The 27845-nt window shown below is 49.6% G+C and overlaps 10 protein-coding genes across 10 annotated transcripts; 2 read left to right on the top strand and 8 right to left on the bottom strand.

Moving 5' to 3' along the window:
• Positions 1-415: 415 nt before the first annotated feature.
• Positions 416-2517, bottom strand: L228DRAFT_243585 (hypothetical protein). The gene has a single exon (XM_018331721.1). The coding sequence runs from the start codon at positions 2434-2436 to the stop codon at positions 631-633; it is 1806 nt and encodes a 601-aa protein (XP_018190406.1). The 5' UTR covers positions 2437-2517; the 3' UTR covers positions 416-630.
• Positions 2518-3461: 944 nt separating this feature from the next.
• L228DRAFT_57071 (hypothetical protein) lies at positions 3462-6485 on the bottom strand. Its single transcript, XM_018336713.1, has 3 exons — positions 5137-6485; positions 3943-5060; positions 3462-3740 (listed from the first exon to the last, which is right to left on the bottom strand). The coding sequence occupies exons 1-3, from the start codon at positions 6273-6275 to the stop codon at positions 3673-3675; spliced, it is 2325 nt and encodes a 774-aa protein (XP_018190405.1). The 5' UTR covers positions 6276-6485; the 3' UTR covers positions 3462-3672.
• A 1221-nt stretch (positions 6486-7706) lies between these two features.
• On the bottom strand, positions 7707-9187 carry L228DRAFT_252221 (mannose-1-phosphate guanyltransferase; the record flags this gene model as incomplete). Its single annotated transcript, XM_018333675.1, has 5 exons — positions 7707-7726; positions 7791-8667; positions 8784-8930; positions 9061-9104; positions 9181-9187. The coding sequence occupies 5 exons, from the start codon at positions 9185-9187 to the stop codon at positions 7707-7709; spliced, it is 1095 nt and encodes a 364-aa protein (XP_018190404.1).
• A 2393-nt stretch (positions 9188-11580) lies between these two features.
• L228DRAFT_236013 (hypothetical protein) lies at positions 11581-12684 on the bottom strand (the record flags this gene model as incomplete). The annotated part of the gene is made up of 1 exon (XM_018330782.1): positions 11581-12684. The coding sequence occupies one exon, from the start codon at positions 12682-12684 to the stop codon at positions 11581-11583; it is 1104 nt and encodes a 367-aa protein (XP_018190403.1).
• Positions 12685-13293: 609 nt separating this feature from the next.
• L228DRAFT_57036 (hypothetical protein) lies at positions 13294-14751 on the top strand. The gene is made up of 2 exons (XM_018336710.1): positions 13294-13751; positions 13869-14751. The coding sequence occupies exons 1-2, from the start codon at positions 13422-13424 to the stop codon at positions 14592-14594; spliced, it is 1056 nt and encodes a 351-aa protein (XP_018190402.1). The 5' UTR covers positions 13294-13421; the 3' UTR covers positions 14595-14751.
• Positions 14752-14952: 201 nt separating this feature from the next.
• L228DRAFT_57061 (hypothetical protein) lies at positions 14953-16736 on the bottom strand. The gene is made up of 2 exons (XM_018336712.1): positions 15053-16736; positions 14953-14991 (listed from the first exon to the last, which is right to left on the bottom strand). The coding sequence occupies exon 1, from the start codon at positions 16454-16456 to the stop codon at positions 15125-15127; it is 1332 nt and encodes a 443-aa protein (XP_018190401.1). The 5' UTR covers positions 16457-16736; the 3' UTR covers positions 14953-14991; positions 15053-15124.
• On the bottom strand, positions 16735-17112 carry L228DRAFT_57041 (hypothetical protein). Its single transcript, XM_018336711.1, has one exon. The coding sequence runs from the start codon at positions 17003-17005 to the stop codon at positions 16790-16792; it is 216 nt and encodes a 71-aa protein (XP_018190400.1). The 5' UTR covers positions 17006-17112; the 3' UTR covers positions 16735-16789.
• A 738-nt stretch (positions 17113-17850) lies between these two features.
• On the bottom strand, positions 17851-21894 carry L228DRAFT_217232 (E1 subunit of 2-oxoglutarate dehydrogenase). The gene is made up of 4 exons (XM_018330146.1): positions 21332-21894; positions 19201-21239; positions 18777-19150; positions 17851-18710 (listed from the first exon to the last, which is right to left on the bottom strand). Exons 1-4 carry the CDS (start codon positions 21536-21538, stop codon positions 18172-18174), a joined length of 3159 nt encoding a protein of 1052 aa, XP_018190399.1. The 5' UTR covers positions 21539-21894; the 3' UTR covers positions 17851-18171.
• A 500-nt stretch (positions 21895-22394) lies between these two features.
• L228DRAFT_236009 (RNA polymerase II transcription factor) lies at positions 22395-24410 on the top strand (the record flags this gene model as incomplete). The annotated part of the gene is made up of 2 exons (XM_018330781.1): positions 22395-22539; positions 22603-24410. 2 exons carry the CDS (start codon positions 22395-22397, stop codon positions 24408-24410), a joined length of 1953 nt encoding a protein of 650 aa, XP_018190398.1.
• Positions 24411-24563: 153 nt separating this feature from the next.
• On the bottom strand, positions 24564-26242 carry L228DRAFT_56950 (hypothetical protein). The gene has a single exon (XM_018336709.1). The coding sequence runs from the start codon at positions 26127-26129 to the stop codon at positions 24717-24719; it is 1413 nt and encodes a 470-aa protein (XP_018190397.1). The 5' UTR covers positions 26130-26242; the 3' UTR covers positions 24564-24716.
• Between the last annotated feature and the right edge of the window lie 1603 nt (positions 26243-27845).

Genomic DNA, 27845 nt, shown 5'->3' with positions numbered 1-27845 from the left:
AAAAACCAGATGGCTCTGCGGGGTGCAGCCGAAAAGGACGAGAAGAGACTCTGGTGGGGTCGCAGAGCATCTCCGGCCCAACGAGGTCGAGACCAGCACGGGCCGGCAGGTCAATGCAAGATTCCGCGTGAAAGCGAAACAGCATCAAAGTCAAAGATCTATTCTTCAGTGCTTGGTACCACTCCACCTTTGAATGTGGCAGGCGATGAGCATATTTCCTGAAGTGGACGATTTGAAAAAAATACATGGTTTGTACCAATAAGCCCAGCGGCCCGTTGGTGAGCAAATTGACGTGCAAATCGTTATTTGGATTAACAGGGTTGTTCGATGGGCGATGGATGCGGAGCGACGTCCTGCCGGGATCTATCTTGTATTTCACCCTGACATACTTCTGTCAAGTTGTGTTTACCATAGCCCCACCGACACTTAGTGAACCAACCACCTCACCTCCTTCTGCCCTATAATATTCACCCTGTTACATGGGTGGACGATAATCATTCGTTTACTTAGCAGAGCAGCACAACCTGGTTGGAATATAAATGATACTATCTATAGAAAAAAAAATATGGAGAAAAAAGAGTGTGTAAGAAGAAGAGAAGCTATCCACAGTTGAACGCAATATACAACGCCCTAGGCATTTTCTCGCGTATTGGTAGAATCGGACAATCGCGACGACGAGAACGTTGATGATGATGAAGACGGCGATACCGACCGAGGGGAGTTTGGCTCGTTCGGTGGCACATTCAGAATGATTTGTGGAAGGCGAGTACGCCGAAGCATATCGCGACGATATTCATCGCTCGGGCGGGCAGTAGTTTCAGTAGTTGTAGCTGGAAGAGATTGCGCAGAAGGCATGCGAGGAGCAGAACGTGAAAATTGAATAGCGGATAATGGCGGAAGGGTATCAGAGGCGTGTGGAGAAGTATTAATGTTATTATTATCTTCGGTAAAAGAAGAGGAAAGCCGATCTTGTGGCCGTTGTGAAGAGAATCCAGAGGTATGCTGTCCAGGAATTGGAGGTGAAGATATGGCTGCATCGGCAGAACCATCTGCACCAGTAGCAGTAGGGTCAGAAACAAAAGTAGAAGGTACCGGTGCCGTATGTGCGGTTCCAGCACTCACACTGCGTCGTCCAATTCGCGCAGTGGATGGTAAAAAGGTAGAAGCGAGCTTTGGCAATCGACCAGTATGCGCAGAAGCATGGTCGGAAATTATAGAGTGCATACTGCGGCGGTTGAGGATGCTGCTGTCTGGGCTAGGAGTGCGGCTGAGACTGCGACTACGGCTGGAATGGCGCGAATGGCCTGATGAGGAAGAGGAGGGTCGGGAGTAACGGATTGCTGACCCGGATGGAGAAATGGACGCAGCTGGAGACGTTGACGTAGATGATGAAGCTGAGGATGATCGCACTGACTCTCCACGTTCATCACTCTCCATTTCCGCTTCTTCGGCCAGAGCCGCGAGGATGACGGGATCAAGCTGCACCATACCCCGTAGCAGTTCGGCGAAAATATTCATCAATTGACGAAACTGTGCTTCCGTCAATGCTGCTCCAGAGAAGCGGGCATATTCGTAGACGGTCAGAAAGTCTGCGCCGACTTCAGGCGGGTTGACAAGTCCAAGTTGTCCGAGATATTCTAGGTAGTCGCGCAGACCCATTGCCGTAGGGCGTCGGAGTAACGCAAGCGCTTGCGGGTCAGGAGGTATGAAGCGCGGTGCATTCGTAGCTTGAGGCATTGCGGAGAGAACGGGGTCCGGAGGAGCGAGTGAGACGGCTTTGGCTTCGATGAGGTTTGGTAATTCTGCAATGACGGTGGGATAATAGACACTGGGAAGGTCAACAGATGACGGCGAGGACCAGCCGGGATGAGATATAGGTCCCCATGGCGGCTGCACAGGGCGAACATTAATGGTGGTTTCGGATGTACCATTATTGTTCTCGCCATGTCCATTGTGGTCGGGTTGCTGAGACGAGTGCAGCCGAAGGTTAGGATGGCCAACGGAAGCCGCTGAAGACTCGGCGCTCACTGTTGCGCTAGGTTTCTCGACCTCCTCGATTTCTGAAGACGTATGTTTTGGCCTTGCATCCCATGCGACGATTGCGCTGCGCTCCCAAGCGTCCACAATCATGCGCCGCACCTTTTTGCCCACGTCTTCAGCTTGCACAGGAACCCATGGCTCTGGGATAGCTGAGAGAACACTTCGGTTGGTTAAAAGACGGCTGGCATAGATGAATGCCGCCGTGATCAAGGCAAGAATGTGGACACCGGCGACAATAAAGACATTCGCAATGTGTTTCGCTTCTATGGATTGTCGAATAACGTCGGCCGGGGTGATGACAAGGAGAGCGAGGCAGACGAGAAGGAGGACGGTAAATGTCGTAGAGTAAAAGATGCGGAAGAAAGGGATGCGTATGCGTACGCGTATGCGCATCATGATGGCGATGTATCTGAACCGTTCATGGCTGGCTTATGGGTGAAACTAATCGCAGAGGATAGCTCTCTCCCTTTCTCTTCTTGATGGTGGTTGAGCAGCGAAGCTCCTTAGCGCATTGTGGGGTTGGCGATGATGTTGATCGGGTCGGCCTGTCGGTGTTCAGCCTCCGACTCACACAACCAAGGAAGCAGCAAAATATTGGGCTCGATTCTTGAAGAGATATCGAATTTTAGAAGGATGTTTTCGCTTTCGTAAACTGGGTAAAATTAATATTCTTACGACCTCGCTATGATTTAAGGACCATTAGTATTTCTAGCTTCATGAGATTGATTATTTTTTCAAAATTATCCAAGGTTTAATATTCCGCCTCAATCATTAAAGCCCTCTGCTACTTACAACCCCTGCTACAAATTCTGGCCCAAAATCCATGGACAAACAAGGAACTTTCAAGAAAGAAATAACATTTTCAGCAATTCAAATACAACATAGTCAATAGTCAACGGTTATATTCTGCGTCAAGCATAAAAGGTTACCAGCCATTTCTCCATCCGCTTTGCTGCCTTATCTCAGTTGCTGAGCTACCATTCACTATTAACCTACGGTTTAAAAATATGACAATGCAAAGTAAATATATTTGTATCATGCCAAATATTAATGTGATAAAGCACTGTAGAGGCAAATCCGATGAAACCCCATGTTAGCCCAAAGAAACGCCCACACCCGGCGAAGGCATAGGTTGAAAATGACCAAAACGCAACCATGAACACCGATGAAATTTGACGATAATATTCTTCCCCGCCTGTGCTCCATCCCATCCCATATCCTGCGGTTACATCAGTTGCAACACCTTGCAATATCTAGTGAAATGGTTCATTTGACCAAAAGAAAACAATCCACCGCCATCCTGTTAGTATGGGAAGACGAAGCTCTTCTGGGTGATGAGGGAGAACGATAAGGAATTGCGAAGAAAATTTTCAAGAAGTTAAAAGTGAGTGTAAAATGGCGGGGATGTCTGAGAGCGAAGAGTGAAATATGGTGTAGTGAGGCCTAACATGAGAGCGAAAGATCCAAAATGGATTATTTGACGGAAAGAGATAAACCCGTAATCAAAAAGCCATTCTCCGGGTCGAAATATCACTAGGCCAGACATTCATGCCCACGCGAAGCATGCCGGCGAGAATAATGGTGCCCCGACAGTATGCTTGTATAATGAAAATATTAGACGCATACTGACCGTTACCGCCCAGAGCTAACTCCTTTGTTGCGCTTCAAATTCTCTTTACATTCGTCGCAGTACCATTTTGCTAGAAAAGGAAAAGCTATGTCAGCACGTGTTTCCTTGCGGATAAAGATATAGCATCGAAAAAAAAGGAGGAGAGGGGAGGGGAGGGAGAAACTCGAGAAGGGCAAAGGGACATGAGAAATAAAGAAAGCTGATGAACTCAAATACGGTAAAAGAAGAAAGGAAAAAGAAAAAGAGCGGGTAGGCGTGTACGGAAGACTTACCATTCTTAGTTGGCGCCTTGCTCAAGCCCACGCAATCCAGATGGAACCATTCGCGCGGACAATCGTCAGCATCGCAGGCCACCATTTCGCCATAACTGACTTGGTTGCAGTAGCAATATCTCGGCTCGGCATCGTCGTCTACTTCATCTTCTTCCTCCAGAGCCGCCGTGTTGATTGCGCCGCCACCTCGTGCACCGGCTCCGGTACTGTGACCAAGACGAGGTGACCCAGCTGTACCGAGATGGTGCGCCTGTTGGGCGGCGGCGGCAGCGGCAGCAGCGCTCCCGCCTTTCTTATGTGACCGTTTGACCGGCGCTGCTCCGGACGCGCCCGACTCGGATGTTCGTGAAGGCCGAGATGAGCGGTGATGAGTAGCGGAAGAAGACGATGCGCCACCTGCAGCAAACGTGGGGGGATCCGGGAAATTAGCCACGATAGGCGTGGATGTTTTGGACGTTCGGCCGGCGCCGCCGTTGCCACCATTGTTCGCATGGGACCCATTGGCTCGCTCAGTGCGGGTTGTCCCACTTGTACTCGCATTGGTCTGGGCAGAGGATAGCCCGTTACCGATGATGAAGCCAGTATGGTCGACTCCGCGAGTCGCGTGATGGTTGTTATTATAGTCGCCGTTGCTTTCAGTATCTTCGCGCTTGAGATCCGCTGCGACACGGTCTTCAGAAACGCCGCTATCTTTACCGGCGTTGCGTACCCCACCGGCGCCCATAACCAGTGCGCCTTTGAGATGGTCTGGTTCTCGTTCATGGCCCTCTTCCTCAATGACATGTTCCCCTTTCGAGGTAATCGTTTCTTTCATAGAACCTTTGACATCTGCAAGGCTACGGCCGGTGAGGCCCGCAACGTTATTCAATTCCGGCGTACTCGGTGGTATGCCGTTGGATGTGCCAGGTCGATTGGAAGCGGAAGACGACGGGCGGTTGCGCGCGCCCGTGTTTGGCCCATCTTGTTGCACAGATTGTGCAGAATTTTGACGCGCTCGAGAAGACTGAGGACGCTGAGAGGCACCCCCAATGATGGGGAAGTCGCGCCCGCCAGGGAAGGATGGCTGGACAGGAGATGAAGCGACGGAAGGTGATCGAGCGCCAGATGCGCCAGTATTTCTGTAGGTTCTGTTAGAGCTATCGGGATATTAAATAGTCCAGAAGAGAGGTCAAGCATTCGCGACGCTGTACATACCTCTTCCGGGTTTGCCCTGTCGTTGTTTTGGTCCGCTTCTTGGTCGGATCCGGTGTTGCGCGAGGGCTACCCAATCCTCCTTTTCCGCTCCCTCCGTTTAAGGCCTGGCTCAAAGAACGCTCCATGGCCGCTGCGCCAACTCCTTTGTCGGTCCTCCGGCGTTTCGGAGGCTGAGCGGCGCCCAGAGTGTCCACCGTGAGTCCCTTGCCGTCAGCAGCATCAGCCGCGGTGCGGCGAACCTTCGCACCACCTGGGCCTTTTCTTCGATCGTCAAAGTCAGAATCGGCGTGCTGATTACGCTGCTTTCTCGCAAGCATCGCTTCGCGTCGGCTCTCGCTCCGAGACGCAGCGGCCTCGCGCTCGTGCAATGCCGCAGCAGCGGCCGCAAGGTTATTAGCGCTGGCTACGTCTCGCCGCGACCGTTCTGCCGGCGGCGGGTGAGACTTTGCGTTAGCTCTATCGGCATAAGCCCAGTGGCTCAGGCTACCACATCGCGCTTCCTCGCTGATCTCGTTATCGATATAGGGATATGAGCTCTCCATGCGCTGTAGTTGTTTGTTGAGTGCCTCAGTCGCGGTCGCAATGACGTGGTTTTTCTCGTCAAGGGTAAGAAGCATTTCGGTGATGAGGTATCGAAGGTTGAAGAAGACGCGTCGGCGAGCGATGTCGGCTTGGTTGTCCATTGATTGCTGCTGTTCTTCCTGTTGAGGAGCTGATGTAGGGCCCGATGTAGGGCCTGTCGCCCCATTTGCACCAGGAGTCACAGTGCCTCCAGGCGCTGCAGATGAACCCTCTTCGGCACCAGACTGAGCTTCTGGCGCCTGACGAGGCGGCAGAGGTGTGCTCAGGGCCACCTCACTCAGCTGGTGAAGGGTTTCCTCGGGTCCATACGCCTTCGCATCAACCTCCTTGAGCAGTGTAAAATGTCTCACAATCTCTTTGGGAAGCGCAGTAATGGTATCGGTGAAATGTGTCATCGCGGGGAAGAAGCCTGGCGGGCCTGTGGGACGCTGTGGTTCATTTTCCCCCAGCGAAACTCGGCGACCGTAAGGACGAGGTAGGTTCGCACGCGCGGGGTTGGCACGAGTCTGACGCACCGACTGACGGCGGTTCGTCGAGGGCGGCGCTATTGTAGACATTGCAAGTGCTGTATATCCCTCGCCCGAAAAATTGAAGGGAGCAAAACCCCGCTTTCTGCAAGAGCACTTGTATGAAGAAGCCGAGGAGGCTCGACCGGGAGACTTTGGGATCGTCGATCCCAAGCCAAAGTATTGCCCGATTCAGCTCAATTCGGACGATTAAAGGATGAGAGAGACGCGCAGCGTGTTTCAATCGTTATCTGAGAAAATGGTAAGTTAAATCGTCTGAACTCTGGCTAGTTCTACGTTGTGAGACTTTTGCGACCAGTTGCAGTGATAGGTGAGGCGGAACTTGAAATCAAAAGAAGATTTTCGAGCTCTCTGGATTGAATGGATCCCACCTACCGATGTGATGAGATTGGAACGGCAAGAGCTGTCTAGAATGGGCACCTTGGGCGGGCAAAGGGTAGCGTTCAGCTCTTCAAGACCGAGAGCTTGCAAAACTAGCGGTTTGGTACTGTATCCTTGGTGATAGGAGACACTTTAGGACGAGTTCCCAGAGAGTGTCATAGCGAGTCTCGCATTCGAAACTCAAGATCTGCCCGATTAAAGGACGTGCAGTCAAGAGAACGGTGAGGATTAGCAGGAAGTTCACAAGGAAGACCTGAGAGCTGCGCACACATCCAGAGCGCCCCCAGTAGTTTGTGACAGTCGGGGACAGGCGCGTCAGCGGCAATTGCCGGCCCTCGGTTCAGTCACTTCATTGGGGTGCCGAAAAAGGCATGGCGCTCTTCGAATCCACGTTCGGAAATTGTTTGCATCATTGGCAGAACAACGATACCGCCTTATCAACTTCGCGATCAAGCATTGAGTTCAATATTTGGAGGAATGCAATTTATCTTTGTACCAACTGATCACACAGGTGAAATAGAAAACAGATGACTGATTTCATCATGGTTCATTATGATTTTGATAACTACTTTCCTTTTTTTGGGCAGCCACGAAACCTCCGAAACTCGGACCCTATACCTTCCGAGTCTCCTAGAAAGGATAAATGAGAAAAAGAGATTAAAGAAAATAAAAACGTAATGGATATTTTGACACCCTTCCCCTTGGAAAAAGAAAGAAAAAAACTACCAGACATTCCAATCATCGATGAATGACCCTCCGACCATGATCGCGGCTGAAACGTGGAGAAACAATCGACATGCAACAGCCACGAGAACAAGACAGAACACCCGCAAATATGACAATGCGAGAGCAGAAAATGGATTTAGAATAAAATCATATATAGATCATTCTGAGCAAGCGCTCAAATGTCCAGAATATCCGAAGCCAGGCCGTGGTGACGAAGCCAATCTGACGCCGCCCAAATGTGTGTAGAGAAGAGACGCAAATAGGGTGCTCGAGGCCCGAGACACGAAAGGAGGATCGGAGAAGAGGAGTACAATGATCGGGACAAGGTGTTTGTCGGGAGAGAAAGAAGGGATTTTACATGATAATAGCAGGAACTAGACGAGAATAGCGTTAGCATCAAAATACCACATGAAGGGAGGATTGCGACTTCAGACTGACCATCAACGTTCTGCTTAATGGACTTGTGCGGCAATATCGAGCCACCATTGACATAGACCTCATCGCCAATGGTTACATCATCACCGAGCACCGTCACGTTCTCGAGGCGCGCCCAGCGGCCAACGGTGCTGTGCCAGCCGACAATGGTGGACTTGACCCAGGCATGGTCCTTGACCTTGCTATTCGCCAGCAGCACACTACGTTGCAGACGCACACCATCACCGATGACCACATTGGGACCAATGACAACGTTGGGGCCGATGCGACAGTTCTCGCCAATCTTGGCCGAGGGATCGACCATGACATTGCCGCCGTAAACGTACGGCTCGGAAGCAGGCTTGAGAGCCTTGGAGCCCTTCTTCGTCAACGAGGAAAGATAAAGGCAAGTACCGCTGAGGAAGTCCTTGGGCTGGCCGACATCCATCCAGAAGCCCTCGAGATCAAACGAGTGCAGCTGGCCGTCCTTGCAAATGGCGGGAAAGGTCTCTTGCTCGATGGAGGTGGGTCGCAGCTCAATGCGGTTCAACACGCTCGGGTTGAGGATGTAGATACCGGCATTGATACGGTTGCCGACAAACTCGACGGGCTTCTCGACGAAGCGGTCAATGCGCGAGGGGTGATTGGGCTTGTGCACCACGACACCATATTTCGAGGGCTCCTCGACCTTGGTGACAACAATGGTGCCCTCCTCGCCATGAGACTTGTGGAAGGCAGCGAGCTTGTCAAATGGGTACTCGCAAATGACATCCGAGTTGAGCACGAAGAAAGGGGAATCATCCTTTCCGAGAATCTTTTCGGCGAGCTTAAGGGGACCGGCGGTACCAAGAGGCTCAGTCTCGACGGAGAATTCAATGTTGACACCATACTGCTCCTCGTACTGCAATTGCGCCAATGAATGTTAGCGCTCCATTCCTTTGTTCCATTCGTGTTCGCAGAGGAGAATCAAGATGGTCTCGACTCTCACTCGCGGTGATGGGAGCTGAGGTTACTTACCTGCTTCAAGGCTGAAACCATAACATCCGGACGATAGTTGACGGCAAGCACAATGTCTGTGACGCCAGCAGCAGCCAAGCTCTCAACCTGGTGCAGAATCATTGGACGGTTGGCGAATTCGACCAAGGGCTTGGGCATGGTCAAGGTCTAATGGGGCGACGGATTGTCAGTTCACACCAGATCGATCCATAAGCGTTCAGGAGACAGCTTGCTCGCACAAACATGTCCTCGACCGTGGGCGAGATTATGTGTACGAGAGCTGTACAGGTCGACATACAAGAGGTCGAAGGCGGGTTCCAAAACCGCCGACAAGAATAAGGGCTGTGAAGACAGTGACGTTAGCGCTGGCTCCTGCATTGGCCTATGACCAATTCATGGCTTCATGTATAACACGTACCCTTCATATTGACTGATGGTTAATGGTAGGAACAGCTATTCCGATGGTCGTAGGGAAAGTCGACGATCTACCAGGGTCCGAATGTGGACTTTGAGCGAGTGTGTATATGTGTGGGGAGAGGAAGAGAGGGAAGTCGGAATTATATCCTCAGGGGGGTTTGAGGTCGTAGAAAACGAATGCCTCAGGGATGCAAGGTAAAATGGACGTGGGCTGGACACGACCACAATTCAAGATTAGAATGAGGAAGGAATAAGAGCCGCAGGGACAGGAAAAGGCGGCGAAGGAAGCGGTAGATGGCGTGACAAACGTGTGAAGGGCGACAGACGATCAAAATCAATTGAATCAAAGACGAAGGAGGGAGTGTGATGATTATTATTCTGGCCCAAAGTTAACACGTACTGGGGGGGAAGCAATTGGGGGTTTCCGGTCGATACAACCCCTCGATGGCCACAGCGAGGCACCAAGTACCGGTACTTGCGGGATACCGAGCCATCAATCCACCTACGGGCGCTTTCTTCCCCCTTATTCTCGCTTGAAATCTTTCCCGAAGAGAGAAACCTGACAACTCTGGAATCTCTTTGGGCCGCCCCACTGAAGCCGCCAACTAACCAGTGCACCCGTTCGAATGGTGGTGCAAGTCCAGTGGTCCCCACTGCTCCGCCCAGCGCATTGCGTAAGGCAGCGACACGCTATGATACCGCTTGTCTTTTGCAACCGCTACAGACAACATGTACTTTGGAGTATTGTATACACGGGGAACAGACTTCTGAGACCCTGCGTGTACTCGTATGTGTGTGTGCCATCTGATCAGTTTTCGTTTCCCATCTTTTCTCTCCCCACCATAACCCCCCCGGTCACCCATCCCTCCTCCTCCTACCTTGGCGTTCAAAGCTTTTACTTTTTTCACCTGTCCAGTGTGGCTGAGAATCGGAAAGTGATGGCTGCATTGGCTGCAGGGGGATGTGAAAACGCACCACCTTTCACAAGTACGGACTCTAGCCCACAGCCTAAAAGGAAATCAGCTCGACAGTTAGCAGCAATAGTAGTAGCCGGATCCCTCATTTCCTCTCCTCCCCTGTTCCCCAAGCCAATCCACAAGAAGGAAGGCGCATCTGGTTAGATGTGGAGAGAACTCCTTCCACTTGATACAATGGTCCCCTCGACTGCTCTGAAACATGCACTTGAGAGGAGACGGCGTATCTGGCAGGTATCGCTTCCCGTTCATGTTCGAACCCGTTGACCCGTCAGTTGGAATTATCGCCAGGGCACAGGGGCATGTCCACTACAGGACTCGGATCCGACTCGTACAGCGCTTCTTCAGATACAACAACATCCAACGTAGCATCAGGCGAAAAGCAAAAGGACCCTGCATGACCAAGGTCTCGTAAATCCCACTGATACGAATGGCCTGGAAGAAGAAACGACGGTGCTAACTCGACGGTTTAAGTTTAACAACTTTTTTTTAGCTGAATTTTCGCCCGCCCTGTCAAGACCCTTCTACTCGTAACGACGTTACAGTCCTAAGCGTACCAAACTAACGGCCACAGCCATCCCGAGGGCAAATATGGTCAGCCTGTCAGCCAACAACGCTTTTACCGAATCCGTCGAATTCTAGCTATAAATAATTCCTAACCGTATTACGGGGTTCTGTCGACCTAGTGCGCTGAAATAAAAACAATGTCAGCGCCGTCGTCGATTCTACAGGAGACTCTTTGATATTTCTGCCCATCCAGGTTCATTGTCTTTTTGCCTGTCTTGACGCGATGCGGGTGCAGCCGGGAGCGAGGGAGAGGGAGAGTGAGAAAAGGCATTGTACCCGATCGCCCAGCGGCGTTCCACGAGATTGTTGAATTGCCGGATTTCCCAGGCAGTGAATGCGTGTTTGAATCTCGGGTTATGACTGGTGCTATTATATCTGGCTCATGCGCTGGTCTAGTGAAAGACCCTGAACTGCGGTGTACTTGGGTAGTCACCAACCCAGTGCCACCTTACGGTACACAAAAGTCGCTTCCCCCCACCAAAATTTAACGTTTCGTTAGAAAGCTACCCGCCATATGTAAGGAGGTCAAGCCAAGAAACGCCGCTTTGGCCATCTCCCACACAGTAGTACCGCATAACGTAGCTTAGTGAAACTAGCTCAGGACATAGTTAAAGGAAATACTCCGCACTATGTAAATGGGTGCGTCTCAGAGATGGTCCGATACAGTAGGAAGCGATTAGATGCATGAATCCTACCCTTGCGGCACTCTTTTCCCTTGTCATATAAAAGCTTTAAGCTCTTCGTGCGTTTGTTGGAATTGTTATACATCAACATTGGTCACGAGTTTCGAACTCGCCGCAAAGACTGACCTTGCCACAGTAAAGACGATTGTCACTCACCACGATGGAGTAAGAGTCCCGTCACTGCGTATCTGGAGGCAACTCTTCCTCCATCATGTGCGATATTCCTTGCAATTTTTGCCGCTTGGCCTTCTTCTCCCTCGGTCGTATTGTAGGCCCAACGAATTGCATCATCCAGTTTCGCACACGTCGAACCTTGAGCATCTGCGGATGCTGATTGACATCGTCCTCGAGATCACTAGGTGTGTATGGGCCAGCCACATCCTCTAGATCAACCACGTTGCGAAACAAAAGGTCTAGTTTCGTGAGATCTTTGCGCAAGCTCTGCCCGTACACCTTGCCCATAAAGGTGCCCAAGGCGACATTACGCAAGAGAATAATATCCTGAGCGCGAATGCCATGAAGGCATGCCCGCAGATTGTCCCGTGCATTGACCGACGAAAGCCAGAGATTGATGCCAAACCCTGTTTTCGTCTCGTCTCCTACTAGCAGCTCAACCATCTCAACCTCGTGCCCTCCACGACGAGTTCGGATGGTACGGGGAGGTGCAATAGAGAGCACCCCGACGATCAAATTTACCGTCATGGTCTGTGGGGCAATCGACTCGAGATACTTGGCATTGGGAATATCTTCCAAGTCGCTGAGATGAGTAGCCAGCGGCGCCACAGTAGCAGGCTGGCGGTCACGAACAGAAATCTCAGACTCTGTCATAAAAGATGAATCTGTCGTAGTAGTCATACTTGTGTGGAATGAGGTAGTCTGTTGCGACGATAGCGCACTTTCATGGACAGCAAAGGAATGCTCGTAGAACTGGGACAAAATATCTTCCTCTGTTAAGAGGGAAGTTTCATCTCCTTCAAAGGATACATCCTGGCTGGCTCTCGAGTAATATGATAGCTCTGTTGAGGTAAAAAATGACGTGGTATCTGGGTCTTTTGCTCCGGGAACATGATAAGCGGTAGCAGATAGCTGATCGTCCTGACTCAAACCGGACGGGAGATGCTGATGTGCGAGGGACAATATCCGCCAGGCCGGGAGTGAAGAAGCCTCATACGAGGCTCCAAAATCCCATGATTCGTCAAAGTGAGGCGTATATTGATAGGCATCCCAATCAAGTGACGCCGACGTGGGAGCACCGGCAAGCACAATCACTCGGCGACGCATAGATGCCATTCATTCGTCTCTCATTGGAAATGACCTTTCGTCAGGACGGCATTGGTTGACACGTTTGAGTTGTGAAACACGGAGCATATAATACACACACGATGTAGATTCTTCAACGTGTTACTCGTGACACAAAACTAATAACGTGTAAGCAGTCAGAACCTTCATTCATCTTGGGCCAGTGGACCTGCATTCTCGGATATTGTTTCTTAATTTGTTCAATAGATAGGTGATACTTATCTGGCATTGTAACTCTTCCTGTGCCAAAATGTCGTCAAGCGGACCTGCTACAAGTCACTCAGTGCTACTGTAACAATCAGAAAGCTACATATCTTCTCGGTCCAAAGCCCCGCAATCCCGAGGCATGAAGTCCGAGCACCGAGATAGCCGCACCCAATCCATTTTAGGCAATTTCACACAATCAGATAAATAATGCCCCGTCACTCTCCTCCACATTACATATCCTTCACCAGGCAACATCAGTCATACTGCCATATTGCCAAGTTATTTGGAGCATTCATTCTTCTTTCTATTCATCATTATATGAGCGTCAATTGACTGCTCGAGGATAAAATCGGCCCTTAAAACGTGCCAGTCGACGGAGAAAACGTCGCGCGGACACATTCCGCCCAGCTGCTGGATCAGATAACGCACGTCGGCGGAATTTGGACCTTTTAGGGACGCTTTCTGTCTCAGTCATTATTGAATCTTCTACCTGAAGAGGCCGAATTGCCATAATGACTTCTTCCTTAAAAGGTCTCGTTAGTCGCGGAGCAACCTTCATCAAAACGGGCTCCTTCCACAACAATAAAAATGCCACGGGCATTTTCCCCGCCGTAGACCCCGAGGTGGATGGCCCCGATTGCGATAAAGATTGCGCCAGTTGCACTGTCCGATATCCGTCGAAATTCAAGATTGATGAAGAAGACGAGCTATACGGCCATATCAAGGGATGGGCAACCCAAGTCCTTGTTGCAACCGGCAAGACTGACTGGGTGCGCGACGTCGAGGATGAGAAAGGGAGTGTCATGGAGGCCTTTGGAAAAGCAGCCGGACCAAGTAATGGCGTATGTTGACTCTTCCTCTCATTTTTACACTTTTCTCACGGTTTTCGCTCCTGTCGTTACATACTTCTCGATGAGAGGCAAACAAAAACACGAAGTACTAACCTCTTGACAATCTAGCGTCTCATGCTCTCTGCATCCAACATGCATACCCCGGACGAATATCACGCCGCACCTGAGGGTCGACAACCCACTACTATCCTCCTCCTTCCCGCGTTCACCGTTATCGAGCATGTCACGCCTCAGGACGTTCCCCTTGTCATTCAAAACTACATCAATCCTGCGCCAACTACTACTACACCTCTAACTGCTCCGATCACAATTCCTTCCCCAGCTCCGGACAGCAAACTCACTTCCAAACCTTGCCCGCACAAATACTTGATTCTGCTGTGCTCCCAGAAGACCCGCGACGCACGATGCGGTCAGTCTGCTCCCCTTCTTAGGAAGGAGTTTGAGCGACATCTCCGCCCGCTTGGCCTGTACCGCGACCTTGACGACGAGAGACCAGATGGTGTCGGAATATACTTTATCAGTCACGTCGGTGGACACAAGTATTCTGCAAATGTCATCATTTATCGCCGTGCTGATGCAGAAACTGCTGGCCCAAGTGACTTTGTGGCGGAGTCGAATGGAAATGGTGCCGCTAACGGCGCCGCTGCGGATGGAGACACCACAAATGCAAAGACTGCAGAAGCTGGAGCAGGACAGTGTATCTGGCTTGCCCGTGTTAGACCGGAAGATTGCGAGGGCATTATCAAGTACACCATTTTGCAAGGCAAGACGGTGAAGCCTGAACGCCAGCTTCGTGGTGGGTTTGATCGTGAAAAGGGTCTCACAAGCTGGTAGAGGTTGATGCCCCCAGAACGCATCCAAGCCTGTTTTGTCTTTATCGCTTTTCAGTTGCATCCGTCCCGCTGTCATGGGGCGATAGTCAAGGATATGGATTTCCCTTGGCTCTTTACGCTCTCTTCTTCTGAATTAGGATTTGCTGAGCGAGCTATACCCCCACCAGTTTCGAAGCCTTGTCCAACAGCTTTAGCGTTTTGCTAATTATGCAGCATTCTCATTGCTAGATCAGGAATGAACGATACTTGCACGCGAATTAGATTACGACACAATAGTCAATACAGAATAATGACAAATTCAAAATATTCATTTACTAAATAAATCGGAGATTCAAGTAGTCAGAGGAGGGTTGAGAAGTGTCGGGATGTAACCCTGTAAAATGCGGTAAGCCTTGGCACTGTCGATGATCAGCCAGCAGCAAATAAAAACTTGAGAAGTCAAATGGAGATGAATTATACCATTATACCATATGCATGTCACTATGCGGTCGTAATCTGTGATGGTCGTATCCTTTCTTTGCAGACTCTGATTCATGCTGGGAAATTCCAATAAACCTTACTCTCCAGCCAGGAACGGTACCTCTGCACGACCTCCACGTGCCTCGTGTCCTGGTCAAGATCATGTATCTCAAAAGTTTTCAATCCTCTGAGATGATGAATCTTATTGAGTTTCAGGAAAGCCGCCTGTTCAAAAGCCGCTAGGTCTTGACTGGTGAGCGTATAAGTCAAGCTACGAGCTAGAGCTCTTGAAGCCCACTTCCTCTTCTCTTCTTTGGTCAGTTTCACAATTGTAGATCCAAGGTCCTTAAAGTAAAGACGAAGATGTTTCAGGCTTGGATAATTCACGAGATGGTTGTCATAGATTACGCGGACTAGGGTTGGTTGGCAATGGTTGTAATACTCTCCTCTCGCTGACCTGAGACGGTGAGCAATACTCCATGAGATTTCACGATCGTAGATCGACAAGTCAGAAATATATGCGCGGCGAACAGCACCAATGTTGTTGGTGAGAATGCTCAACTGGCTTTCCCCACGCATGACGAATCTGTTGCAGCGGTAGAAAATCGAAACTGCCTCCGCGTGAATCTGTCGAGATACCTGGAGTAACGCAAGTCCAGATGGAGTCGGTCTTTGACGATACTCAATGCAGTGATTGCGGCCTGATCGAAGATTAGAAGTCGGGATGCGGACCAACGGACCAATGTCGTGCTCGAAACAGAGATGATGCTTGTACACTTGGTATCGGAGCTCTGGCGGAAGCTGCATGAATGGGAATGATCCTCGCCTTTTGTACCCTCCGGGTAAAGGGGGGTCCTTCAAGTCTGTAAGCCATTTCCCCAGTATTTCGGGGTTGGATAAGCCTGTGATCGTAAGATCTCGCACTCCTCGTAGATCGCGAAGATACCGTAGGCCTCGAAGAGTAGTGATCAAGGGTGCGGTGAAGTCTTTTGCTTGGTCTGGTAATGACCCCGGAGGTGAGTGCAGGCACGTTTTGTTTTCGAATTGGCTGGGAACGTCGATTATAAGCTCATTCAGGTAGTCTGCCTGCTTCAGAAGCTTGAAAGCGCTATTGGAGAAGAACCCGCGATAGTAAAATGATATTCGACGAACTAGCTTGCGTTGATCCCGTATATCAGAAAGAAATGCATAAAGTCCTTCAGTTGACTGGAAATGGAAAACATTCTCGCCGTAGAATATCTTTGATGATTCGTGATACACGGTTCGGCTCAACCGGAAGACGTTGGAAAGGGTATTTGAAGGATACTCGTTCACGACTCCCGGCTGAATCGGCCTCTGCCAGACAAAATGATGACGGTAAATACGTTGACGAATCTCCAGCGGAAGACATAGAAAGCAGTGCATACTGCTGAGTTGCTCGATCTCATATGGGACAAAAGCGTCAGCTATGCAACGGTTGTCTCGCTGCAGACACGCACTGGGAGTCTTAAGATGGCCAAGTTCTAAACGCGAGATAAGTAGTATCTACACACTGAAGAGCGGAGATAGTTGGATAAATAATGTAGCTTGAGACCGCATGGACTCTTCACACGAGTTAGCGTATTTCAGAGAAGCAAAAAGCGTTTCGGATCTCAGATATATAATTATTCGCAGATCAAATCTCGATCCTTCGAGAGAGAAAATTCAAGCAGAATTACATGCGAAGAGAAAACTTCACATGAAGAGAGATCCTGTTCGCTATAGACATCTAAAGATTTGAGTGTCGGAGTCGAAATGTAGCTTTTCATAACTGACGTCGAGTAGAATATTCCAATAATTTGGCACACCAACATTGCCCCAACAACTGCATAACCAATAATAGATCCAAAAAGCTGAAAGAAAGAATAGAGCAATCATGTAGCATTTTGCGTCGAGTTTCATAAAACGTAAAACAGTTCCTTGATTGAAAATCATCACATGCTCGAAGTTCGAAACTGAGGCAAGAAACCGGGGGGAACGCGGCAAATCTGTTCAGACGTGATGTAAACGGAGAATAAGACAAAAAGGGCTACAAAATGCTTATCCTTCAAATTAGCAAATTGAAGGATTGAGAAAGCCAAGGGAGAAAGTTGTTCTTGATTTTTGACGAATAAAATCTGGTTAATGACAGCAAGAAAACACAAGAACAATGCAGATGCGCCTCGCACAAACAGTGTTTGCAGGCCGAGACTCCCTAATATGGTCCTTCTATTTCTGCTTAAGATCTTTTGTGACCTGTGAAATCAAGAACATACTTCAAGTGATAGCTTTTCGTCAGCGGGTTGGGTCTTTGGCCAAAACAAAAAGGGGACAAATTAGCAAGACTGAAGTGGGCTGGAAAAGCCGACAACTCGACACGGTTCTAGTAAGATGATAACGAGTATTTCAGTTGAAATCAAAATAGGAGGATACACTTAGCACTCAAAGGACGCTGAAGGGCAGTGCGATGTCGAATACTGGAAAGAGGTTTGCGAGGTGCGGCGCAGCAACGGCAGATGACGTTGAACCGTCCAGGCTGCGGTATGTCGTCGAAGCGAAAACCACCTCTTGATGCGGATTTGAAAACGTCCAACGATTTCGATAACAGTGAAATCTCACACCCTCATTCAATTGGCGATATGTCTGGTATGTAATGGGAGGGGTAAATCTTGCCTCCCAAAAGCGCAACTACATGGGCGAGGGAGGTAAATTCATCCCGAACCTACGGGAAGGAATTAGCTAGACACAGAACACAATTACGGATAGACGCGTGACGCGCTCGTACGTCTTTAATGTTTGATGAAACCGTAAAGTCAAGTATGTATAATTATCTGGATATAATGATATCAAGATTACTACAACTATTGCCTCGCCGGCGCCATTTTCATGGTGTTGCTTCAATAGCTCCTCCCCTCAGGACATCCAGTCTTCCATCAAAGTCAACTTCTAATAGTGATACCTAATATCCACGATTGAAAAGAATACACAGTGCTAGGCAGAATAAACACGTAAATTACAGGCGTACTTTATGGAAAAGAAAAAAAAGAAAGGGAACCATCAGATACACCCAAAGCCCTTGCGCGCATCATAACCATGCATGCAGAAAGGATTTAAAGACTTATTTACTCTCCCTGGTATTTCTCCTGGAAGACAGAGAAAGCGTCGTTCAGAAGATCAGCCTCCTCCTTAAGGTGCACTGGCTTCAAGCCAGTAGCAACTGAAGCACTGGGGGCACGACCGGCATAAAGGACGTGCTTGCGAGTGTGGTGCTCAGTGGCGTTGAGCAGGGTCTCAATACGAGGCTGCACGAAACTCCAAGCACCAGCGTTCAAGGGTTCCTCCTGGCACCAGACAATGTTCTTAGCGTTGGGATACTTGTCGAGGTTTTCCTGGAGCAACTTCCACGGGAACGGGTGGAGCTGTTCAATACGAGTAATGGCGGTGTTCTTGATTTCATTGGCCTCTCGGTGCTTGCTGAGCGCAGCGAAGACCTGACCAGTGCAGAGAATGACACGCTCGATATTCTCAGGCTCCTCAATGGCCTTGCCATGCTCGGCATCGGGGATGATCCACCTGAAGTGAGTGTCGCCAATGAACTCATCAATGTTCGAGCGGGCAATGGGATGACGGAGCAGAGACTTGCTGAAGAACATGATGAGAGCTAAAACAAGAAACAGTTAGTTCTCTAACAGTTATAGTTCCAATTTATTGAAGGATAATAACTTACGTTTTCTGAACTGTCTGTGCATCTGTCGGCGAAGGCAGTGGAACAAGTTGGCGGGGCTAGTCATGTAGACAATCTGCATGTTGCAGTCCTGGTGTTGACGCTGAAGTTTTTCAGGGGAAGGGAAGAAGCGAGGGTCTTCATTGCAAAGTTGCAAGTAACGCTCCATTCTGCCAGACGAGTGCTCGGGACCTTGGCCGTCGTAGCCATGAGGAAGGGACATGACGAGACCCGACCGCTGGAGCCATTTAGTCTCACCAGAGGCGATAAACTGATCAATAATACACTGAGCGTTGTTGGCAAAGTCACCAAACTGGGCTTCCCACATAACGAGCGCGTCGGGAGAAGAAAGCGAATAACCATACTCGAAACCGAGACTGAAATCATTAGTTGAAGAAATCACGGGACCAATTAGAATAGAACTTACGCGCCGTATTCGCTCAACGAGGAGTTGGAGATGACGAAGCTTCCCTGATCAGGCTTGATGTGCTGAAGAGGGGTGTAAGTCTTCTCGCTCTCCTGATCAACCAGAACAGCGTGACGTTGAGAGAAAGTACCACGCTCAACATCTTGACCAGAAACACGGACGTGGTGACCCTCGGCAACGAGGGAGCCCAATGCCAGAGCCTCAGCGGTGGGCATGTCAATGCCCTTGCCCTCATCGCACATCTTCTTACGGTTGTTGAGGATACGCTTGAGGTTGCGGTGAACAGTGAAACCTTCAGGCGGACCGGCGATCTTGTCACCAATGCTTTGGATAAGCTCTTCAGATACAGCGGTGGGAAGGTGAGGCAAGACTTCGGTTGCAAGCTCCTTAGGAGACTTGAAACCGTTCCAAGCAGAGGTAAGCCATTCGCGCGCAGTCGGTTGGTAGTCCTTGCTGCGAGTGAAACTGTCTTCAAGCATTCCCCAAACCCACTTTTTGTGTTCATCGATGTCCTCCTTGGTGAAGGTTCCCTCATCGAGAAGCTTCGTGACGTATCTCTGAAGTTGAGAGACTTGAGAGCTAATGCGCTTGTACATCAGAGGCTGAGTGAAAGCAGGCTGATCAGTCTCGTTGTGGCCCTGCTTCCGGTAGCAGACAATATCGATAACAACGTCCTTCTTGAACTCCGCTCTCCAATCGGCAGCCATCTGGCAGACAAAGTTCAAGGCCTCGACATCATCGGCGTTGACGTGGAAAACGGGGGCCTCGATGGCCTTGGCGATGTCCGAGCAATAGGGGGTCGAACGAGCGAAACGGGGATCCGTGGTAAATCCAATCTGGTTGTTGATGATCAAATGGATGGTTCCACCAGTCGAATAGGCCGGAAGCGAGTGGAAGCCCAAAGTCTCGTACACGACACCTTGAGCGGCAAAGGCAGCGTCACCGTGGAGCAAGATACCCATGGCGGTCTTGAAGTCCTTCTCATCATTGTTGTAGTGCTGAATGGCTCGGGTCTTTCCGAGAACAACGGGGTCCTCAGCCTCCAAGTGAGAGGGATTGGCGACGAGCGAAAGCTGAACGCGCTTGCCAGAAGGAGTGGGACGCTCAAAGTTCATACCCAAGTGATATTTGACGTCTCCAGAACCTTCATCACTGGGCTCTTGAGTACCAGCGAACTCGCTGAAAATGGACTCGTTGGGCTTGCGGACGACGTTGCTGAGAACGTTGAGACGTCCACGATGAGGCATACCAATAACGATATCCTTAACACCATAGTCGACACTGCGGTCAATCAAGGCTTTCATGCCAGGAACCAAGCTTTCACCACCCTCGAGACCGAAACGCTTGTCGTTAGGGTACTTCGTGGCAAGGAAAGTTTCAAAGCTAGAGCTCCAAATCAAACGGTCCAAGATTCTGCGACGCTCGTCGACCGAGTATTTGTACGGCTGGGGGATCTCAATACGGCTGCGAATCCAGTCGCACTGTTCACGGTCGGGAATGTGGATATATTCAATACCATAAGAGCCGCAATAAATCTTCTCACACGTAGCGACGATCTCACGAAGAGTCATCTTCTCTTTCGTATCAGATTTGAACCTAGGCAAAATACCAGGACCAAGAGAGTACTCAGTATCCAGGTCCGCCTCCGTGAAGTTGTAGTGTGAGAGCTCGAGCTCCTTGGGCTTGCTGTAACCAAAGACCTCTGCATCACCACGGATGCCAAGAGGGTCGATCTTGGCCTTGTGATGTCCACGGGCCTGGTATGCCCTGACCAACAGTTGCACCTTCAAGTGATTGGTAACGTCTGAACCCTGGCCGGCAGCCATACCCGGAACGAAGCTAGGGACACCTCCTGCGGGAGGAGGGACGATGGTTGGCGGGGCTTGGAAGGCCTGGGACATTGGCATATCGCCATTCTCCATGTTCTTAAAGTAGACCTGCCAGGAAACGTGGACGCTGGCAGGATCCTTTTTCCATTGCATATACATCTCATCAACGTAATTCGCGGTGTTTCCTTGGAGGAAGGAGTCATTAGGATCCTAGTCAATTCAAATGTCAATGGCGATAATCCCAAACTTTTCTTGGTTACATCAAGTTGAAATCTTGAGTAGTACGGTGAGATAAGACATACAACACCCTTGGTGGTCTCCTCAGCGGGAGCTGCATAGTACCGCTTCTGCGAGAACCGGTTCGCGACGGCCATAGCCCTGCGTTTTGAGAGCAACGATGAAGCACCAGATCCTCGAGTGGCGCATCCTGGCACCGAACTCAAGGCGCGAGTGCAGCAGCCGCCGCCAATTAGGCGGCTGCTGGACCTCTGCATGGACATGCGAAGCATTCTGAATCCCCTCAGTGAGCTAAGGAAAACAGAATGAGCAATTTATCGTGTCATGCAAGTCAATTGATCAAGAGTAAAAGGGAGACCCTCTCGAATTTTGCGGAAGGTTGAATTTGGAAGACTGGTGTAGTCTGGAGCTTCTCCTTGCGGAGATGGGATTTGACCTTGGCTAGTTACTGTTCAGCCGTAACCGAATAAAGCCTCAACAGCGACTAGGCGTCGTGGAAATATCCGAAATGCGCCAAGCAACCAATCATATGCAGCTCTTTACGTGAGCGAGCGTCATGGGATATTAATGTCACGTGCACGACTTTCCTAATTGAGGCGTCGCAGATATATTGAAAGCAGCAGAAATGTGTTCTGGATATAACGTTAACAATATATCTAGCAATTCAGATTCAGGATCAAGCCCTTTATTCACAATTTCCCTTGAGATGACACAACTATAATTTGGCCATATCCAATCATTCAGCCTTACCGAGGCAATATCAACCAGTCAAGCCATTTGTTCCTTCTGCCCGCGCAAATAATGTTGCATTTTGGTGTCTCCAGTAAAGACACTATCAGATTGAGTAGTGGAATAGATTACGCTATCCCGTCGGAGGATTGATCAATTAGAACTCTCTGCTAGATGCCTAACCCGACATTCCCCGTAGTTTCACGATAACTTTAGCTCTGGATTCTCGAACATCAGGGTGAAATTTGCCAAGAATGGATCTTCAATGATTATCTAATATTCTTTATCTTATCTCGATCTAAATAGCTTGGCTGGTTGCGGCGCGACTGGGGAGGCGACAATAATAGACAAGCTCAGTGACAGGGACGTAAGAGCCTCAGAGTGAGCTGCTTGAGGCAAATGGCTACTCCTCGGGGCTCAGCTACTTACAAAAAGAGAGAGGGCACTTTATCTCTTTCTCAAGACCATCAATATGTGTCCTGGACGCCTGTGGCACCTCCTGGTGCCTCGCCCGCTTTGACACTTACAGTAGCTACCATCACGAGTACGTTCTTGTCCGGCATTCCCATGAAAATTAGGTGTGAGGATAATTATTAAAATGGCCAAGACCTTCAGCAGACGCCAGCGACCAGCGAAAAGGTGGCTCTTCGAATTTTTACGCAGCCACAAGGGGCAGCGGCGCAAGAGCAGCATGTCTTTTCTTTCACCTCCCGCACGGCTGCCCGAGCAGAGGCAAATGCTATCAAGGACGCTCTCAGTGCTTCAATTCAAACTGCAAAATCCGGATCGCAGACTCCAGCTGCTGCAGGTGGAGGTGGAGGTGGGCAGTCTGCGGCAATGGCCATCGCTAGTGCTATTTCATCAACAGCCCAAGGCACCCGTGCCATAGAGAATTGGTTCGATGACTCGAGGCTAAAGAGTGATGTCGAGCTTCAACAGTCGCTACTGAAGTCGGATCCTGGCCTCCAAAAGACCTTCGTGGAAGCTTTGCGGACGAAGCCAGAATCTATCACGAATTTCCAGTTTACGTCACAATTCTGGTCGACTCGGTTACATCTTCTTCGCGCTCATGCGGTTGAACGCAATCAAACAAGAGGCTCGCAAAACGTTCTATCGACTATAAAACCGAAGACTATCGATAATGCTCTTCGGTTGAATATTACGAAGGGCCAAATCCAACAGATCTTCAACCAACATCCACTCGTCAAGCGCGCCTATGATGAAAACGTTCCCAAGGTCAGCGAAGAAGCTTTTTGGTCGAGCTTCTTTCAGAGCAGGCTTTTCAAGAAGCTTAAAGGGGAGAAGATTACTGAAAATGACCCTACGGATCCTGTTCTTGATAGATACCTCAGGGAAGACGATCAAGCATCACGGCTGCTTGGAGAAATTCATGTGCCGCATATCATAGACATAGAAGGAAACGAGGAGAACCATAGTCAGAGAAGAGGAAATCTTCCCGACTTGACCATGCGCCCAAGCACTCACGAGAAGGTTCCGATTTTGAGAGCTATAAATCATCAAAGTGAGATGCTTATGCGTCAAGTCGCTAAAATTGACGTCGACCCCTCACAACCAATTGGCATGGATGAGGTAACTTTTAATGAATTGGCACTGCGTGACCTGCGAGGCGATGCGGAGGAGAATCGCATTATTCTGAATATCAAAGATCAGAAGCGCTTCTTCTCGGATGCAGATGAAGATCAGGTGTCTGCAGATGCTTTACTCTACTCACGCCAGGATCCGAGCGAAGTCTTAGGTGGACTTCGGATGGACCTGGATCCCGCTCTCATGGAAAGTGATTCAGGAGGTGGGCTGGACCTTGAAAATGCACTTGGAGTTAATGATGATTCCGAAAGTGAACCAGAACATGATGGAGATAAGACCTCTCATGTTGGCAGCAAAGCCAATCTAATGGCCGCTAGCTCTCAGATATTCGACGCAATTAAGCAACGTCGTTCTCAGACAGACGATTTTTCTTCCACTGCACTGGGGTTTTCTACAGTCCAGGCGTCTGCGGCTGGTCTCTCTCCGACACTATTCGATCGATTGTCGCTGACTCATGCTACCACAACTGAATTCTTGCATTACTTCTGGCTTGTATTTCTTTCAGGCGATGCTGATCGCGCTGGAGAAGTGGGTCAGATGGTAGAGTCACTGAAGCGAGCAATAGAGAGAGTCAAAGCCGTCGCTAATGACGCTGAAAAGGAAAGAAATATAGAAGTCGAAACCCTACAGAAACAGGTAAGGGAAAGAGAAAAGCGGACTGGCAGGAGAATAAAGGCCAATTTCGATTCCATTGGAGGAGGCGCAAAAGTAGTCAACGAGATGCTGGGGCCCACGGTACGAGCAGTCGACGTTGCCTTAGCCGAGTACAGCAGGGCTTTGGCCGCGGAAGGACTTGAAATGGCACGATAAATCTCATGCGTTAGAACACAGCATTAATCCAGATTTCAAAAAAGCGAAAACATAGCGACGGCGTTGTCACGGGGCTTTTTGTACTTTACTTTCACTATGAGCGCGAAATGAGTCGCCGATGGTATGAAATTTGATCGATACCTTTCAACTCTCTCATTCCAAAAGCACTTATCGTTTACGTACTTCTTTATTCAATCGCTAGCCTTCATACAGTTGTTTCCAAAAGGACCCCAAAAGCTCTAAGACCGTGCGTGTATAGCTTTGCTCCTCTTCGAGGTTGCCAATTACCAAGTTTGGCCTCGTATGTCAATAATAGTTTGGTCGTGGCCGCATTACTCTGATTACGGGTAAAGCGTCAGACTCACTCTCACCGATCCAGCCGCAGCAAAGCCAGCAAAAATCTGCAAGATAACTCCTCACTCGACATTTCCAACAGTCTTTACTCTCGCGTCGTTCATCACTTTGACCATGAGTCTTGCAGTATCGGCTGATTTGACAAGGAGCGTTTGATGGGCGCTGCTGAGGAAGTGGGCCGAATCGAACAGAAGAGGCTTGTTGAACCGTCGGCGCATTTGAACCCAGGCTTTCTCTGCGCCTTTGCGCTGGATCAGGCTCCCTGGGCAAGTTTGCGGACTGAGGGTTACTCGGCAACACTTCTTCACACGGCTCGGCGGTTGGCACCTGTAGTGAGGGTCTCGCAGTCGCGTCTTCGCCCTGCTCTGCTACGTTCACTGCTGCGAATTCTGCGCGGTGGAATGGGTGGTTTTCTAAGCCTCCCGAGAGATAACTGCCAAAGCCGCTCACTGGTGGTCTCCACGCGATCCTCCTCATCATTTGCGCCCGGCCTCTTGAGCTAATTTGAGGGGCACTTGACGATCTCAGTCCCAAGCGCTGCAAGATCCCTCGCTGCGGCGGTATTGACGATACCCGGACAGGGACTTCGATATATGGGAAAGAGGGGCAGCCTGGAGGCGTAGGAACCCTTCTCGGTGGTGGGTAGGGCGGTACGATGGGGTACGGTAATGGTGTGTTGCGCATCCATTCTGCTTCTTTCTCCATCTCCTCCTCAGAGGTTGTTCTTTTTAAATGGAACATTTCCGGTGTTGAAAATGAGCGTTGCCGGCGTGCCAATCGATCCCCTATCTTTTCAGGAGCTCTCAACGTGACTTCACTTTTTTGCTCGGTGATGGTCGACAGAGCCTGAAGGGATGGTGTTGTACCTGGTGGTGATCGTAGCCAAACTTCGTCTTCCCATCTGAAAGGCAAAGCAACTCCTTCATAATGATCTCTTCCGCTTTGAAGGGAGCGGGATCGTGGTGCTGGTGAACAGAAAGACCGACGCTCATGCCATCTTCCCCGTCGCTCCCAATCAATGCTTCTTTGGTAGCCGCGTCTCTGTTCGATGCTGTTTTCTCTCGAGCCGACCAGCTCAGCTAAGGGTATTGAGCTGTCCGCAACCGTCCACTCCGATCCGGATGAATCATACTGCCCAGATGACCTGGCCGTTGGAAGGGGTTGTCCACCTCCAGCCTCGTTTACATTTGGGACATTGTTTGCCTGAGCATTAACTGCGAGAGAGGCTCGTGTCTGTGTCGAATTGGTAGTCTCAAGAAGAGGGTCTCTACTCTTGTCAGGGTCGAGAAAAGCCATCTTTGGTACGGAAGGAATGACTTCTAGAACGAAGCAAATCCATAATATGCATGAGTAGAAAGGATACATTCAGAACATTTCTTTCAAAAGAAATCATTACTCTTACTTGAATGTGAGTTCTAAGGTAATCTCGATTTGGAAGGAACGATGCCAAATTAGCCATCCGGTGCATTGGATAAACACATATGCTGAAAATGGTAGGAGCGTTCATTGACACGAGCCAGATGTGCTTCCACAAAACTCAGCACAAAGCAAAACCGCAATATAGATGCATTAACAGTTTTCAGATACATTAATGAATATTTCCCCCGGGACGAATTCATGCGTCTCGTGTCATAATCTGTTTATGCCTAGGTCACGGTATATAAAACCTATGAGACGGCAACAACGCAGAAAATTAAAGATGCAATTCCTTTCATTACATCATTCTCTAATATGGAAATATTATATGTGCAACACAATAAATCCATGATAGGCGCCTTAAATTGTTTTGATGATCGTAATGATCACCGTGATATTGGGTTGGGCTTAGCAGAGGTGAGAAATAGGGGTAAAAGAGTTGGCGGTACCGAGGACGGTTTACCCCTGCGCTAAACTGATTTGCGCCTCTAGCGGGATTCCAGCTCACCTCTGGCGGCTAATTCGCGTCCTGTTCCCGCCAGGGACTCTCCCCGTAAAGCGATTCCCTGGACATCGTTCATTCGTTGACCTGTTATTGTTGTTCCTTGTCTTAAGATTCCCGCCTCGGTCAAAGAAGGGTGACTCCCGGCGAAAATTTTGGTGGCATATCTTTTCCATTGATCATTTTTGACGGTCTTGGCCAGTCGCGCTAGCAGATCCGTCAATCTAACGATTCAAGGGTCCGAAATCTCCCCAAAATCGGGCTTTCACGAGCCATTACAATAACTTTCAGGCAGACAGGTCTCTGTATTTTGCCTGCATATAATATATTAATTGAGGTGATCTACTTTCCTTCTTTCTGCTATTTCCCCCTTGAATCTGTACCCTTGTGGGTAAGTCCAGTGTGCGATTTAGGCTGATATCCACTTGTGTTCGCCCAGTGCGCCGCTACGTCCTATCTCCCGTGTTTCGCGAGCAGCTGCACCAGCCCGGCACTGCCTCACATTGCGCACATAGCCGCATATAGATGACTAGGTAGTAAACGTAACTGCCGGTTTCGAACTCTAGGAATAGGTTGTCGCAGGCCTACGGTTCACAAGGCGTGATGACAGAGATAGGTTTGCGGCGACCTTTTCGGGAGCTGAGCCCCGAGTCGGACGCACCAATTCGAAGCCCAACATATACGACATCACCGCCACCGCTGCAGCCAAAGGTGCTTCTAGATGCATACCGAGGGCTATTTGCTCAGCAGGGTGGAGCAAATTTGGGCATGGATTCGGTACGTGCTTCTCGAGAAGATGGCTGAGTACACAGAGCTGAATGGTTTCTTTCATTTTCAGGGCCTTTCTAGTCCTAGAACATTAGATCACAATGATCCGGTTGCAATGCATCTATTGGTTGAGACGGCAAAAAGCGACAGTCAGAAATTCAATATACTTCCATTTGACGATGTGGAGAAATTGAAGAAAGAATGCGCACTGGTGTCTTGTCGTGTAGAAGCGGCAAGACGAATGTTAGCGCTGGAGTCAAAAGTACGCGACGCTGCTCTCTCACTCAGTCGATTAAAATCGAGAAGAAACCGGTTCAGCGGCTCTTCTGGCTCCCGGAGCAGTCTTCCTAGCCAGAAAGAAAGCGAGGATGGGTCGAATCAGAAGGATGATTCGT

The sequence above is a fragment of the Xylona heveae genome (assembly GCF_001619985.1).
Source record: "Xylona heveae TC161 unplaced genomic scaffold L228scaffold_2, whole genome shotgun sequence".
In the NCBI taxonomy this organism is placed as follows: Eukaryota; Fungi; Ascomycota; class Xylonomycetes; order Xylonales; family Xylonaceae; genus Xylona; species Xylona heveae.
This window is presented reverse-complemented; position numbering and strand designations above follow the sequence as displayed.